The 16,859-nt window shown below is 45.5% G+C and overlaps 1 protein-coding gene across 1 annotated transcript in view; it reads left to right on the top strand.

Annotated features, from left to right (window-relative positions):
* LOC147444197 (putative F-box protein PP2-B12) overlaps positions 1 to 15,801 on the top strand; it is a 28,260-nt gene extending 12,459 nt beyond the window's left edge. The window contains exon 2 of the mRNA XM_086526901.1: positions 15,162 to 15,801. Coding sequence (XP_086383027.1) covers positions 15,162 to 15,617 — 456 coding nt within the window. The 3' untranslated portion in view covers positions 15,618 to 15,801. The remainder of the gene's footprint in view (positions 1 to 15,161) is intronic.
* The last annotated feature ends 1,058 nt before the right edge of the window (positions 15,802 to 16,859 follow it).

The following is a 16,859-nucleotide window of genomic DNA, read 5'->3' as shown; positions in this document are numbered from 1 at the left end:
CCATGCTTCGCGGCGAGTTTCCCTTGGCATATGCACATTGCAATCTTCCATTTTGTATTCATAATGGGTTATAATTTCTCGACTCTCCATACTAACGCAACATGCTCTATTTTGTGTGGGTAGGTCTCCATACTTTCGAACCATGGTTACGAAAATAGGGGAATATGGCTCCTCTTATGTGCCACCTTCATCGGAGAGGCTTCGCACCACCCTTCTTGACAAAGAGAAGCTTGCCGTGGAGCAAGCGGCCCAAGCAACAAAGGATTTGTGGGAGACCAATGGCGTCTCTCTTCTTGTAGATGGATGGAGCGACACCCGCAAGCGGTCCATCCACGGGGTGGTGGCCTACTCTCGGGGGGAGATGTACTTTGTGGAGTCACATGATGCATCCGATAGTGGCAAGGCCACCGAGATGCTTGCTGCGGAGTGGACAAGCACCATAGAGATCACCGGCCTGGAGAATGTCCTTTGTATGGTTGCAGATGGAGAGGCGTCAAATAGGGCAACCGGAGCTATCCTTGAGGGCATGTATCCCAACATCCATGTCACATTTTGCATGGCGCATTGCCTCAATAACCTCCTCAAGGACATAGGGAACTTGTCATGGATTTCACCCACCATTGGTGACGCCTCTCGAATTGTCTCCTTTGTGCTCAACCATCAAAAAGTGCGCCATGAATTCTCAAAGAGGAGCCATTTGTCTTTGCCCAAATATTCAGAGACAAGATTTGCATTCAATTGGCTTATGCTAGGCCGCTTGTCTACATGTGGCGGAGCCTTAAGGGGCCTCTTTCTCAGTGATGAGTTCCAGGCCATGCCGGAGTCTACATCAGCAGTAGGATTGAAATGCCGAGAATGGGCCGACGACGCCGCTTGGTGGGAGGAGGTGAAGACTCTTGACGCCATGGTCAAGCCTATTCTACACCTACTTCGAGTGGTGGATGGCTTGCAGCCATGCATTGGCAAAGTCTACGAAGCCATGGATCGGATGATAGAGGCACTTGAGAAGCTTGTGCCTGACCCTGTTCAGTATGCGGAGATTCATGGCTTGTGTGAGTCGAGGTGGAATGGATACTACTCTCCACTTCATGCGGCAGCTTATGTGCTTGACCCTGAGTTTCAAGGAAGGCGTCAAGAGACCGACAAGGAGGTGAGCAAAGGATGGCGGCTTGCATTGGAGCGCCTTGAGCCTAGCAGTGACATTAGGCGCAAGATTAGAGACGAGCTACTCAACTACAGGCAAAAGAAGGGCTCCTATGGATGTGTAGATGCACAGCTTGATCGCAACAAGATTGGCTCGGTTTTGTGGTGGGAGGACTATGGAGGAGATGGCCCACATTTGCAGCGCTTGGCTGTTCGTGTCCTTAGCCAAGCATGTACCACTAGTTGCTTGGAGCAACTATGGAGTGTGTACAACCACATTGCCTCTAAGAAGAGGAATCGCCTTGGCGTTCAGAGGGCCAATGATTTGGTGTTTGTGAGCGCTAACTTGCGCATGCTTGCCAAGAGCATCACACACAAGGCAGATCCTTTCACTGAGTGGGAGATGGCACAAGAGAATCCATCTATGGCCGATACTCTTTTGGAGGAGCTAGAGGAGGATTTCGAGCCTCAATGCGAGCCTCCCGAGCCGGAGCCCTCATACGTTGCTAACGACCTCGACTACGACGACGATGTGGAGATTCAGCAGGCGAGCACTTCTTGAGTTTGATGATCATTGATCACTCGACTCTCGAGTCTAGACTCTTGAGTCTACGACTCTACCTACTACATAGCCCTTTGTACTTTTTGTTATCCTTGAGGCCTTAGGCTTGTCCTAAGTCCTTTAGGCTTTTTGACTCTTGAGCCCTTGTGGCATGCACTTCTCATTTTGTATCCATCGATCATCGATGTTTTATTAGCACATTTCAGCGTATATGACTCGTGTTCTTTGGTCTATTTAGTGTAAATTTATGGTCAAAGTGATGCTCTATGTGTGTGGCATGTGTGTAGGTCAAAAAATGCCAAAAAAACTCTTTTTTTTTGTGCTGTTCCGACCCCCGTCCCCGTTTCCTGACTTTTGCCGTCCCGACCCCGTTCTCGACCCCGTTCCCGACCCCGACCCGCCGGCGAGGATCTTCTGTGGGAAGGTGAGATTTGCGAGGTTTGGGGACTTCTTCTGCGATGTCTGATTGCTGAAAACTGAAAACGCTGGTTCTATGGCTGGTTTTGTCGCGATGTTCCGCAAAAACGCTAGGGTTGTTCTGCAAACCAAAAACGCTAGGGCTGAAAACTGACCTTGTGGGGAAATTTGCTAACGCTAGGAAATTTGCTGTGTTGCTATGGGAATTTGCTAACGCTAGGGCTGATCTGCTGTCTACTGTCACCGGGAATCTGCAAGCGCAAAAACGCTGGCTGATCTGGTGCAAAAACGCTAGGCCTTCTATTGAGAGAAAACGCCAGAGTTGTCGTGGGGGTTGGTCTTGCTGAGAAGTTGCGTGTTGAGCAAGGTGCTCCTGCTGCCTCTTCTGCCAGAAAGTGCTAGTGCTAGGTTTGCTTATATACAAACTTAGCAAAATTGCCCTACCTACTTTCCAACAAAAGTCACTTAAAAATAATAAGTGAAAAATGTCAAAAATAGGGAAAATAGGTCTATGCATTGTAAAAATGCTACTGATGGGATGTGATTGAATCTGATGGTCATGCTGTGTGCAACAAGAGGATATGCATCTAATCTAAGTGTCTGGACATGCACGGTCTGCAAATAGACTCACATAAGTGCCAGATCATGTCCTATTCTAGACTGACTTGTCGGAACTGAACCTTGGTTATGCTGTAGCTTGTCCACAGACACATAGGGTTGGATGTGTCAAGTGACATCCCCTCCTTTTCAAAGTGAGGTATTGGTACCCAACTGTATGGCGTCGAAGGAGATCGCCAATAACATCCGGAATTCTGGAAGGGACTCTTCGTCGGCCCACTCTGATGTGTGGGTCGTGCGGTACTTGAACTTCATAAAGGTCTGCAATGCTTGCTTCTTTGGGCCGCACCGAAAGCGACACAAAGTCTTTTGTGGCTCCTTCAATGCTTTAACTTCGTCTAGAGTCATGCTTCTTTCTTCTTCAAGAATCTCCATGGTTGAAAATTCCTGAAACCAGTTCCAACACAAAAACATGAACATACCTATTTTATGTAAAGTGACTGGAGAAAATCTTGTCTTCCTAAAAGACTGTGCATGCAATGTAGATGAAAAAATAGACGGAGTGCCAAACCGTTCACCTCGTTGTCGTCTTCATCGTCGTCGACATAAAACCCATTAGTACCGCAGTACCCTGCAATACCTCATTACCCGCAGTACCTGTCACGAGGACGTGGCAACTGCTAACCTTAGTTGTTGGTTCCTTTTCAATGATTTTTGTTTAATTTTTGAGACTCTCTTTTTGAAGTTGCAAATGGTTGGATATTGTATGGCCAATGTGAACGATAGTTTCATCTGCAGACGGGAAGTTGGTCGGCATTGGAACTCGTAAAGTAAAAGGATGTCTAGGCTCAATTCAAGATCATGTAGGTCCCCCTGTCACACTTAGCAAGTTGGTGGATACTAGGAAGTGAACTCGATAAAGGCATAAAGTCACCAAAGGAAAGTACCCGACAACTCGACTACATTGCATTTTTGGATGCGGTCCCAGTGGGCATTGATGATCAGATGACCGATGGGAGTCCAACGAGGAAGCATCCCCTAAAATTTAGGGAACGCTATTTTGGGCCATGAAATCTGTTCGCGTCATTAGCTTCAGAATGACAAGGGGAACATTTTATTACTCTGTTGCAAAGTCAATTGATACACAAGTTAAGAGATTTTTAAGCGGAAAGCCCAATGCGGAGAAATTGCATGTATGAGTGCCAAGTGGCACTTTTTGGCCAATTTACCAAGTCTGGGAGAACAAAACTCGTACTGACTTTTTGGAGCAGTTTTGGAGGTTGATAACTTTGATTTTCAGGCATTTCTCTCCATTTTTGAGCTTCCCATGACTTTACTAGGACCAAGGAGCTTATTTTCAGCATTGAAAGGCATCAGATGCGTGTTTACAAGGCTGTTTTGTTGCGTTTTCAACGATACACAGGTTTTGGAAGCCATGGAAATTCTTCCCCTTTTGCATCTATTTGTTCATAGATGCATTATAGGTCAAGCGCAGAAGAGGGGGCGCTTGATTTATGTTGGGGGGATGCTTCATTGAGAACCTGTCACAACTTAAGAGCTATGGAGTGCTTCCTTTCCACTCTATGTACAGTGTGGTGCTAGGAGTGATGACCTGCACACTACACACTACTCTCTCTCCCCCTACGTGCAGTTATGTGATGCCCCACAAGCGGGCTCTTCATTTGATTGATGTACAGCTGTGTGGTTTCATGCTTTCGTGCTGAGGCAAGAGCCTCCTTGAGCAGGAACATGAGTAGCTAATTGCTACTTCAAAGCAAGCACCGGTGAGGGTCATAACCTCACCAAATAGGTGCGTTCTCAGCGCTGTGTATACGCTGTAATTGGACTATTTTTCAGCCATACGGACTGCAGAACCATTGGGAACAGTGCCCACTGGCAGAGGACAGCTCGGGGATTGTTTAGGTCTGAAAACAATGCAAAAACCAGTAAATACAGCGTGCTGAATTTACTGTTTTTGGGCAGGAATCAGAGGGTTTATGCCAGTGGAAGTGAGTTCCAGCAGGGGAATTGGTTTCGCGCAAGTTTTGGGGTTGTTATGCTATCGAAATTTGGCCAAAATAGGTGGTATCTAGCTGGATACAGGTAAAGAATTCCCAGGACTCTACTTTGTAATTTACCCTCTCAAAGTATAAAGAAATACCGAAGGGGCGCCAATTTTGGGGCCTACATGTTGTCGGCGTCTGCTCGAAGCATTCTAACTTCCGAGCCGTGTGTGTACTTAAGTGTTAATTCCCGTCGCAAGTTACCTTTCTAAAGTGCTCTCTATGTGTATAAAGTAAAGAATTTCGGGTGAAAGCCAAAGCCTACCGCCCCCACAAGTCGGTTTCAGTACCCCGTCGTAATCCTCAGTACCCATCAATACCCTCCAGCGTTGGTCAGTAATACCGAGCATCAGTAGCATCAATACCCATTAGCAGCTCAACATCTTAACATTTAGCATCCTTGTATCAACATTGTGCAAGAATAAAGAAAGAACTTGCTCTGGCAATAGAGCAAGGGGGTCCTTGAGGGTTTGGGACCGGACATTTGGTGTCTCTTTTCTCTTTCTCTCTTGTGTCTCGCTCTTTCTTTCAGTTTTGTTTAATTCTTTCAAGTGAAGTAAAGTGTCCCGTATGTTTGTGCGGAGTACTAGATCCGAGCTAAATCCTTAAACCCTTCCATTGCACATTACATTGGTATTAGAGCTCTGTGCGTTCTTCGGCTTCGCAAACTCAAGGAAAGAACCAAGAACCCAAGTAGAACCATCAAGAACCCAAGCAGAACCAAGAACCCAAAAGAACCTCTCTCAGTTCTTTTTCTTGAAAGAATCTTCGAGTCTCGATCCCGGACTTATTAGCTCCCGTCTTCATCGCTATGTCTTTGAACAAAGGTCGACATCGGATACACGAAAATTCAGATCTTGAGTACTAGGATCTACTTGCCTTGTTTGCGGATATGGAAGGAGTTGGTGAAAGGATCCCTAACCCTCTTCTGCAGTCGCATTCGCATGTAGCGTGCATCCACTTCCGTCGACAAGAAACCCTTGGAAATATCTTCGAGCACCCTTACCTTTCATCTTCACCCGCAATGTTTTCACGACAGGATTATTCGAGTGGTATTACTTGCTCGCAAGGCAGAGTCAGCATCACGGTTGGTATTTTGTAACAGTAGCAAGGCTACCTAGCAACTCATATGGTTGGTGTTTACATCGTAGTAGATCGTACATCCGCAGTATCCACAAGTTGGAAAAGTTTTCATCGGTTTATGCATCCACGAGCATCAGAAGCATTCAGCATCAGAAGTATAGATAGAAGTTCGGCAGTTGTGCCTCACCTTTAACAAGGGGTAATGTCACGTGCGCATTGCACTTGCGCCACTTAGACAAGCTTCTGCTACAGTCTAGCATGAGTCTTAGCTTAGGACCTAGCATGACTTTGTGAGCCTCTAGCAGGATGTGCATGTCCAAGTCGGTCATAATTGCATACCCTCTCTTGCATAGTTCAGTCATTTAGCATATAGGTGTTTTATTGCATGAACCACCTCTTTGCATTTTATCTTTTATTAAGTGATTTTCAGCATTTATTAAGCATGGTCGTGAGGGCTGATTTGGGACTGCTCGACCCAGCCCTTTCCACCTATATAAGGGGCCCTCTGGAGGCTAGGAGAAGTAGAGAGGCAGTAGAAGAAGAAGCTCAGCGTTTTCAGCCAGAACAGCCAGCAGATTTCAGCCGTCGTCGTCCTCGGTGATAGCATTAAGGCCTAGCCTCGTCATGGTTGTAGATCTTAGCCATCAACATCGCTAGCAGTTTCGGTATTCAGCCATAGCCTCGCCATCGTCGTCGACATCCTCGTCGTCGACAGAGTACCCCATCACCTAGTACCCCTTGTGTTCGGCTTGGCTCTTGCCTAGCTCAACATAGGGATCCTCAATACCCGCTATACCCCGCAGAACCCCTCAGTATCTTGTCGTCGTCGACATAGAACCCCTCAGTACCTCGTTGTCGTCGTCATTGTTGTCGACATAGAACCCATTAGCACCTCGTCGTTGTCTTCATTGTCGTCGTCGACACAGAACCCATCAGTTACGCAGTACCTCAGCACTTGCAGTACCCTGCCGTAACCCTCATTACCCATCAATACCCTCCAGTACCCAATACCCGTAGTACCCTTCAGTATCAGCAATACCGAGCATCAGTAGCATCAGTACCCATCAGCATATTAGCATCTCAACATTTAGCATCATTGTATCAGCATTGTGCAAGTACTTGCTCTGGCAATAGAGCAAGGGGGCCCTTGAGTGTAACAGACTTGGACACTCCAAGTCAAGAATCAACCGCGACAGCACCAAATAACCACTTCAAAACAATTCACAGATCACAATAGATTTGCACTGGCCCGGCGGAGTTCCGTGCCTAGAGATATTGGCCCCAAAGACTGGCGCCCCTTTCGGTATTTCTTTTTATATTAATCAGATCAAAGTACAAGAGAGTGGCTAGGGTTTCTCTCAGACTCTGCGTCCAGATGCTCTGAGAAGTGAAGCCCTCTCCACATATTTAAAGGTACAAGGGATGCCCAAAAGCAGAGCCCCAAAAGCTTTCAAAATCAAAAGCATCAGTTCTCTCTCTTAGAGAGAGTCTCTTTTTTTTTTTAATTTAAAAAAAAAGCAAGTTCTCTCTCTTTCATGCAAAAAGCAACGCCCAAAAGCTGCCAGCGCAAATTGAAGCGCAATTTCCGGAAAATTTGTACAACCCTGCTACGTGGCACTGGCGCCAGAAATTAGGGTTTCAGCCAGCAGTTAGGGTTTCCAGAAATTAGGGTTTGCTGCAAATTAGGGTTTCTGGCAGATTTTAGGGTTTGCAGAAATTTTAGGGTTTCTGCTGTCCGCCACGTCATCACTTTGTGACATACCCCCCTCTTGAAAGCATTGTAATCGACCGCGATTACGCCTGCAAAATTTACAAAAGCCATAAACCGTCTTAGCAGACACTGACTGTTAGTACCTACGTACTAGGAACACACATCTAGCACATGTACAAAATCGACAGTCACATCAGACGACATCACAGGACATCACCAGACATCACAGGACATCACATGACATTGAACATTCATTCGGATCTTAGACCATGATTTATCGGCAATGTAGCTAGCAATCACATCTAGGTCCAATCGGGACCTCATCGATGTCCGATTGACTAACCCCTATTGCAACCATGTCTATTCGAGATCAAGTAGACCAAAATGCTGTAGTCATTTCGTCTATCAGTTCTTGCACTTACAAAAAGTCGAGAACAAATCAGTATCATAATCAGGAATTCCATTTCATAAAGTCATCTAGCAGAATACTGTCAGCTCTCAGTATCCTTGAAGCTCAAAGAGACATCAGTGACTTTAGTATCAAAATCGAGGCATCTGTTGACAAAGGAGTGGAGTGACTCCCCTCTTGTGCATCCCACTGCACCAGATCTTCGGCCAAGCTGAGTTTCTGGGTTCCGTTTGGAGTAGACTATGCTAAACCAAAACATCGAGGGAAAGTTTCACAATCCGAGGAGTATCTGCTAGGTCCTCCTCCTCCATCCACTTCGCATCAAATGCAGGAAAGTTCTTGAACTTAACCAAGAACCGCCTTCGGACTTTACCTCTCTTCGTATCATTATGTGCCAAAATCTGTTCAGGAACAAGGATCTCCTCGTTTTCTTCCACTTTGGGTTGCTCATCAGGCTCCCCATCATCAGGCACATCACCCTTAACAGGTTTCAAGAGACTCACATGCAATGCATTGTGAATCCTCCAAGTATCTGGCAGTTTCAATCGGAAGGAGACATCATTTATCTTGTCAGTAATCTAGAAAGGTCCATAGTATCACATACTAAGCTTTGGAAAAAGCCTCTCCTTTCCTTTTTTCTTTCTTAGGCGTGCCTTCTCAAAACGTAAGAGCACCCAATCACCCTCCTTCAGTTTCCAGTCGCGACGATGGCGATCCGCTGCCTTTTTCTGTCGTTCTTGAGACTTCTGCAAAGTCTCGTGAACCTTGGCAAAAGCCGTATCCAAGTCTCGCGAATATTCATCCGCTTCAAATTTCTAATCTTTCGTGCTCAGGAAGGATGGAACCTTCGCAGCACTTTCAACAATCTCATATGGCGTCTTTCCCGTCGAAGAGTGTATCGTGTTACTATAGGCAAATTCCACCAAAGGTAAGTTCTTTTCCCATTGAGTCTTTTGATCCGAGATACAAGACTTCAATAAATCTAAAATCACTTAATTGGCAATCTCAAATTGCCCGTCAGTCTGCAAGTGGAACGATGACGAGAACTGCAACTGCGTGCCAATGTTCTCTCAAATTGCCTTCCAAAACAAACTCATAAATCTGGGGTCTTTGTCGGAGACAATCGTGCCATGTAATCGGAAAATCATCGTGATCATTCTGTGTTCTTGGGAGATCAAAAATGAAATCCATTGCAATACTTTCCCAGGGGTGGGTGGGTATGGGTAAAGGCTGTAACAATCCCTTTGCCTTATGCTTGTCAAACTTGACCTCTGGCATACCAAGCAACTGCGCACAAACTCTTCCACATCCTCCTGAGTTTTCGCCAAAAGAAATATCTCTCTACCCCTTTCATGGTGGTAGCAATGCCGCGGTGACCCGTAAAAGGTGGATAGTGGCAATCAGTCATAACCTTTTCCCTCAACGGCTGTGTAACGCACAACATAGTCTTTTTCATCAAGTAGCCTTCCCAAAGGGAGTATCCCGCTACTGTCTCCCCATCTCGTATCCGTGTGAAAATATTTGCAAAATTTGTATTTGTGGCATACTGATCGACCATATCCTCGAAGCTCCTGTGATGTATCGCGGAAATAGCCAGAACCAACGGTTTTCGAGACAAAGCATCTGCCACTACATTCTTCTGTCCCTGCATATGGACAATCTGGAAGTGGAACTGTGACAAGATGTTCACCCACCGCATCTGCTTTTCCCAAAGCTGCTTCTGTGACAAGAAGTAGCGCAAACTCTGATGGTCTGTAAAGACAGTAAAATCCGCTCCGAGTAGGTAATGCCACCATTGAGTAAGAGCGTGGATAACCGCCAAAAGCTCTTTCTTATAGATCTGTGCTGTCATCTCCGGCCTAGAGAACAAACGGCTCTCGTAAGCTATGACATGGCCTTCTTGCATCAAGACCGTACCCAGACTACGACCACAAGCATCACAAAATACTTCAAATGATTTCTGCAAGTCCGGCAAAGTCAAATCTGGTCCTGTAGTGAATTTCTCTTTCAATGTCCGAAAGGTAGTCACCTCTGTGGGTCCCCACGAAAAAGGTACTCCTTTCTGTGTCAAGGTATGCAAAGGGGAAGCAACCTCTGCAAACTTTCGTATGAACCGCCTGTAGTACGAACACAGTCCCAAGAAGCTTCTAACTTCATGGACATTCCTCAAATCGGGCCAATCACGGATAGTCTCTATCTTGGCCGGGTTCATTTGCACTCCTGCTGTTGACACAATGTGTCCCAAAAAATGTATCTCTGGTAGGAAAAATTCACTTTTCTTAGCATTAATCACTAATGTGTGATCTCATAATGCCTGAAAGACTTGAAGCAGATGATCTCTGTGTTCTGCCTCATTCTTGGAGAAAACAATGATGTCGTCAAAGAAAGTGCCAACAAATAGCCTGTACTTTCGAAAAATCCTATCCATCATCCGATTAAATGTCGCAGGAGCATTGGTTAAGCCAAAAGGCATCACCAAAAACTCAAATAACCCAAAAGTCGTCCGAAAAGCTGTCTTGTAGACATCTCCTGGCGCTATCCTGATCTGATGATATCCACTCTTCAAGTCAATCCTGCTAAAGCACGAGGATCCCTGTAACCTGTCGAGTATATCATCGATCTTAGGAATCGGAAATCTGTTCTTGATGGTGATTTTGTTGAGAGTGCTATAATCGATGCACATTCTCCAAGATCTGTCTTTCTTCAAAACCAACAACACTGGAGAGCAATACGGTGAAGTACTAGGTTGGACAAGACCCTTTTCCAAGAGGTCTTTCACTGAGTTCATAATCTTTTCATTCTGTACTCGGCTCACACGATAAGGTGGCCGGCTCGGTGGCGTGCTTCCAGATATTAGATCAATGGTATGATCTTCAGGCCCTCTCAAAAGCAATCGGCATGAGCGTGGAGAAAAAAATCTTGGCGTTCTTTTCTTCAGGTCAAAACATATTCAACCTTTATCCATCGTTCAGTTCTCCCAAAAAAATGAGTAAGAAAACTGAAGTTCATCAAGTACAAACTCTAAGCCCTTCATTTATCAAAGTCGCTTTCTCGGCCCGGTAGTCAACCACGGCGTAGTTCTTGTGGTACCAAGGGATCCCGAGTAGAACGTCACTCGCGTGCCGTGAACACCCCTGTCATTGCAAACAAAGTTTGCCAATGCTCGGTGTAATGGCAACATCCCATCCGGGTGCCAGTCGAACTACCTCCGCCTGTGGCGTCAGTCTGTCAGGCGTAGTTCCAAATCGAGCCGCCAATTCCAAGTGAAAAGAAGTTGGCCTTGGCTCCTTCAAAAGAGCTTCCTGATCCTTCACATTGCCCCGAAAGCGGCAAAGTTTGTACTTTCATTCATTAGATTCGGTGCAGGTCCCACGCCATGTGGTACCAGTTCTGCTTTTCTATCTACCTTTTCTGCCACATTCCTCAGCTGCTCTCGAACTCTCAGACCTGTTGTCGTCTTTATCATTCTGTTCTTTCTGTGCCTTATCAAGGCACTTCGCGGAAATATGTCCATGTTCCCCGCATCCAAAGCACTTCCCCTCTCTGATGAAGCGAGCTCTCTCCTCAGGAGTAAGCTTGGGTCGTGCATCCTTTTTTTTCTCTGGGTTGCTCTTTTTCATTCTACTTTCATTCCCAGAAGTCTGTTCGGCTCGTTGTGTCATGGCCTCATCTGTGGGGTAGGTCAGACTGCAAGAGTGAATGGCAAAGCCCCGCTTCGCACGACTCATCAACTCCTGAATAGAAGCTGACTTCTGTTCCAAGCAGTGATCTCGGATCTCTGTAGGTAGACACAAGGTAAACCGCTCAATCTGTTCTCTGAACGAGATCTTCTTGAATGAAGAGGCGGGTAGAAAAGAGTTCCAGAATCTTTCACAATAAGCATTGATTGTATCTTTCTTGGTCATCGGAAGATGGTTCCAAGCAGCTCGTACATCTCGTTCATATTCTTGCGTCAACCAAGAAGAAATAAAAAGCTTCTTAAATTTCAGCCATTTAACTGGCGCAGTCTTGTTTAAAAGAAGCGTGGACCACCAAGTACGAGCATTCCCCTTAAAGTAAGAGGCAGCTCTCCGAATCTTGGAGTGCTCTGAATAACGTCCTCTCACGAAATCGATGTCAAGCTGCTGAAAAAAGACACAGCCTTCGAAGCATCCGAGTATCCTGAAAAAGTATCAAACTTGATCGAGTGGCCACCTTCCTTAAACTCTCGGACTTTCTTGCTTTTATCTTCGAGAAAGTCATACTGGTTGGCTTTGTAAAAATTCTTCTTGTTCGCATAAAACTTTCTGTCATCGGAATCTGAGCTGTCTGTAGACGAGTCCTCAGTAGAACTGTCAGTCTCTGGGCGAGATGTAGCCTTCTTTGCCTTTTTCTTGCCCTTTCCGAAGCTGTTTGTCTTGCTTCGCTTTTTGCTTTTTCTGTCTTCTTCTCTCTAATCCGAGGAGCTAGAAGAACTGTCAGAAGAAGAAGAAGAAGAACTGGGTACTCCTTCAAATCGAACACGCTTCTTCTGTTTCTTTGCCTTGTCAAATGTCAACCGACGACCCAAATATCCCGGGAAGTTAGTGCCTTTCTTCTGCTTTTTGCCGTGCTTTTTGCCTTTCTTTTGCACGTCGAAAAGCTAAGCAATCCGTGCATCAACCACGTTCTCCAGTTCCTTCTCCGTATATTTCTTGGAGGCAGAAGGTTTCTTGAGAGTGGGTTTCGGGAGTGGTGTTGCTCTGCCACTCCATCTGTACCTCTTCCAAAAGAGGTCTGGTTCATGTATTTTGCCATCTTCGGATCCTTGGCAAAATTGAGCATCATCTTTGTTGCATCGCCAATCAATCGACGACGCTCCATCTCTCTTTGCTCCGCCTGAGTAGGCCGAGGCGGGCCATACTCTCTGTCTGAATCTTCGTTGTGATCCCAGCCCGCATCTCCAGATGCAGAGGGAGTCGACTGATCATTGCCTGAAGCCATAGGTGCCGCGGAAAAAAATTTTCGGGGATCGGATTTCCCGTAGAAGAGAAATCGGCCGTGCTCTGATACCACTGTAACAGACTTGGACACTCCAAGTCAAGAATCAACCGCGACAACACCAAATAACCACTTCAAAACAATTCACAGATCACAATAGATTTGCACTGGCCCGGCGGAGTTCCGTGCCTAGAGATATTGGCCCCAAAGATTGGTGCCCCTTTCGGTATTTCTTTTTATATTAATCAGATCAAAGTACAAGAGAGTGGCTAGGGTTTCACTCTCAGACTCTGCGTCCAGATGCTCTGAGAAGTGAAGCCCTCTCCACATATTTAAAGGTACAAGGGATGCCCAAAAGCAGAGCCCCAAAAGCTTTCAAAATCAAAAGCATCAGTTCTCTCTCTTAGAGAGAGTCTCTTTTTTTTTTTAATTTTAAAAAAAAGCAAGTTCTCTCTCTTTCATGCAAAAAGCAACGCCCAAAAGCTGCCAGCGCAAATTGCGACGCAATTTCCGGAAAATCCGTACAACCCTGCCACGTGGCAATGGCTCCAGAAATTAGGGTTTCAGCCAGCAGTTAGGGTTTCCAGAAATTAGGGTTTGCTGTGAATTAGGGTTTCTGGCAGATTTTAGGGTTTGCTGGAATTTTAGGGTTTCTGCTGTCCGCCACGTCATCACTTTGTGACATTGAGGGTTTGGGACCTGCCATTCTGTGTCGTCTCTTTTTTCTCTCTCTTGTGTCTCGCTCTTTCTTTCAGTCTTGTTCAGTTCTTTCAAGTGAAGTAAAGTGTCCAAGGGGAGGATTATTGGTTGGGCATGTCTTATGCCTGGTCTAAGTTGTTAGTGTGCAACATCTCCTAATTGTAGAGGTCTATGTGGAAGATTAAGTGCATGTGTGGCATGCTAGCTAGAATGGTATCCTAGATATTATGTGCACCGTCATCCTATATGTAAGCTCTTTAGTATGGCTATGTGTAAGCCAAATAGAGAGATGCCAGCCGGATATCTACTCTTATCTATCTATAAATAAAGCCTCATGTACATATATTTCATGCTAAGGTATTGTATGCATTTTGTAACTTGAATCTACTTTATTGAAGCTGTGTACTTCTCTCTCTTGAATCTAATTTATTGAACCTGTGTACTTCTCTCTCTCTCTGACTGTTAAAAAATCCTCTTCTTCTTCTTCTTCTCTCTCTCTCTCTCTCTCTCTCTGACTGTGTGGCTATGGCTGTTTTCTCCTTCAAAGCTCCTTGAACACCCACACAACCACTATAGATCCTAACAGTTAGCCTCATATATGGCCAACGCTTTTGGTTTGCTGGTGATAGGCAATGACACAGTTCTGATTTACCAAATTGATCTTGCCAGTAAAATCATCAGTCATGTCCAACTTGTTACCATGTTCTTGTATCAAGGGATTATGCCCTCCATTGTCAGGTGCTTCAGAATGTTGTATGTCTCTCCCTTTTGTGTGAACAAGTAAAAAGTTCAAGGAGCTTCTTGTAGATGGGATGGTCTGCTGTAGGTAGTGGCGGTTGAATAGCTGCTCAACTGCTACATTTAGGGGCTGAAAACTTCTAGCACCTGAAGCTGAACCCCACCTCCTAGAGGCTAGCACTGGTGTTCTAGTGTGCAAAGGCTGCAAAAGGCTAGGATAGTGTTAATTTCGAAGTAGACTTTATTTGTGGTTCATTTTTTTAAAATTTGGCTTTTGAATATCTGAAAACAAGGCATCGATGTCTCGTGAGATGCACTTTCATTGGCTCGAGATTCAAAACGAGTATGAAAATGGCAACTTAGCTCACCCGGAGTCTTTCCTGGATGGATCATGTAAGTACAACAATGAGGAAAAGATGCCTCAAATGCCGATGGTGCGGTTCTAAACTTCGCCACTCTGCATGGAGAGGTGGTGCATGTGACATCTTTGAACCAAGGGCATCAGAATTTGTCATTTTGAAAAGTCAAAAGTACACCATATTAGAATTATCTAATGCTACCCCTTGTGGTGTTCAGAGAAGCAGTCGTAAGGAGGTCGTCCAACGCCACAATCACCCTATTGTGGTCGCTACAGCTTGAAAATGCCAGACAGTACCCTAATACCCTCTACTGATCCTATATTTTATATTAACATCGTTTTGTGATATGTTTAGTTTATACCAACAAATATTAAGAAATTCATAGAGGTTTGGTATTAATGCAATGTAGCTCTACCTTTATTGACACCGCTAGTAATTGTCAGGATCCTAACTGGCGCAGGTAGCACACTTGGTAGCTGTATGCTGGCTTGAAGTTAAAGGGAGGTGGAAGTGCACTCTCCCTCCAGGAAAGTACTCTGTGTGCTGGCATCTTAAGGTTGTCAATCCTCAAGGTGGACAAGGGCACTTCCTCATGTGGTTGCGGCCTCTCAAATTCTTCATATCGCACTTGGGCACACTTTCAGAGAAGGACTTGGACTTGCTTCGCCTGCCAAACAAAGGGTATGAGAAATGGTTCGAATTTGAAGTTGGTCAAATTGATGTCAAGGGAGAAGGGCGCAATGTTGTTGATGTCGATTTCGAGTTTGGTATTCAGGAAGTAGATTGCTCTTTTTGGAAGGGTGGTCTTTTTTTGGATTGTTTGATGGTAAGACCATCTTACTCTACTGACATGATCTATTCTACTCATCTTGACCAACGATCCGGCAAAGTATGTTGGAGAACTGGAGTATTTTGATCCACACAGGTGTGTGTGCGCTTGTATACTATCTTGTAGAGTCTATTTTATGGTGTCAAGTCTGCTATGTTCTGTAAAATAAAACAGCTCTTGGCAGACCTGACACACGCTTTATGGATCACCACCATCTGCATTGTCTATTTATGTTATGGATGGGCTATTAATTCAAGAGTCTTGTACCGCATACCAAATTTTAGGGCTTTCGAGCCACACATTTTAAGCAGTATTAGTGTTTCAATTTGACTTTCGACTGTTGACATTGCTATGTGTTTCATTCTACTGAAGAGTGATGCAGGAAAATCTAGTCAAGCCCTTGTCTATAACAACAAGAACTAGGTGTGGTCTCATGATTGCCTGCTGATGGAAATTGATAACTGCATTTGTGACTAGAAAGCCAACAAGAAAAATGTCGTGACACACTCTAGACGAAGGTCGCTTGTGTTTATTCCTCTCTTGAAAGTTGCTTATAGCTGCTTGCTTCTCACCTCGCCTGTTGATCGAGCTTCTCCTTTGGTAGCCCTCCCGACAGCCACCGTGAGCAAGTGGTGTGAGCTTTGTGAATCGTGGCCAAGTGGACTTAGCTAGCTAAAACCAAAACTTGCAAGCTATGAACACCTCTCTACAATTACTTGCCGGGGGTGTAGGGGGTTTCTCCTTTCTGTCGTGAGCTTTTGTCGAAAGAGTGGCAGGGCACACTATGGTTGCATAGAGTTGGGAGTGGGGCCCATGGCTAGGGCCAAGAGGCCACATTCGATGTAGGAAAGCCGCACTGGTATGTAGCCCGGTACACCACAAGTCTTGGTTGATGGGCTTGACCTATTTCTGAGGAGGCAACGGGGAAACTTTGTGTATGGGACTACTATGTTGAGGTAGTAAGTCTTATTGTAGTGCTGGGTGGAGAGCTCACCGTTGTTTTGCTACTATTAGAGCGTCCTCTTATGGTGTCCTCTCGTGTGGATAGTTAGGGTGGTTCAGACTAGGCGGCGGAAGAAAACTGCGAAGGGGCGTCAATGCTCCATGGCGAAAGTTGATTGGTTGAAGTTGAGGCACTCTTCCGCCGGGCCCTCCATTTTTCTTCCGACCCCCCCCCCCCCCTCGGAAGAGTTGATGGCCTCTCTCAAACCCCTTTGCTTTTTCACTGTTCTGCCTCCACACTGTTCACACTAGGCGGCAGATTTGCGAAGACTTCTTTCTTCCGCCGGCTCAGTCTGAACCCAGCCTTAGAGAGGCTTGAACTCTTGA

The sequence above is a fragment of the Adiantum capillus-veneris genome, chromosome 13 (assembly GCF_014529385.1).
Source record: "Adiantum capillus-veneris isolate H3 chromosome 13, ASM1452938v2, whole genome shotgun sequence".
NCBI lineage: Eukaryota > Viridiplantae > Streptophyta > Polypodiopsida > Polypodiales > Pteridaceae > Adiantum > Adiantum capillus-veneris.
The sequence above is the reverse complement of the archived record's forward strand: the minus strand, read 5'-3'. Positions and strand labels throughout refer to the sequence as shown.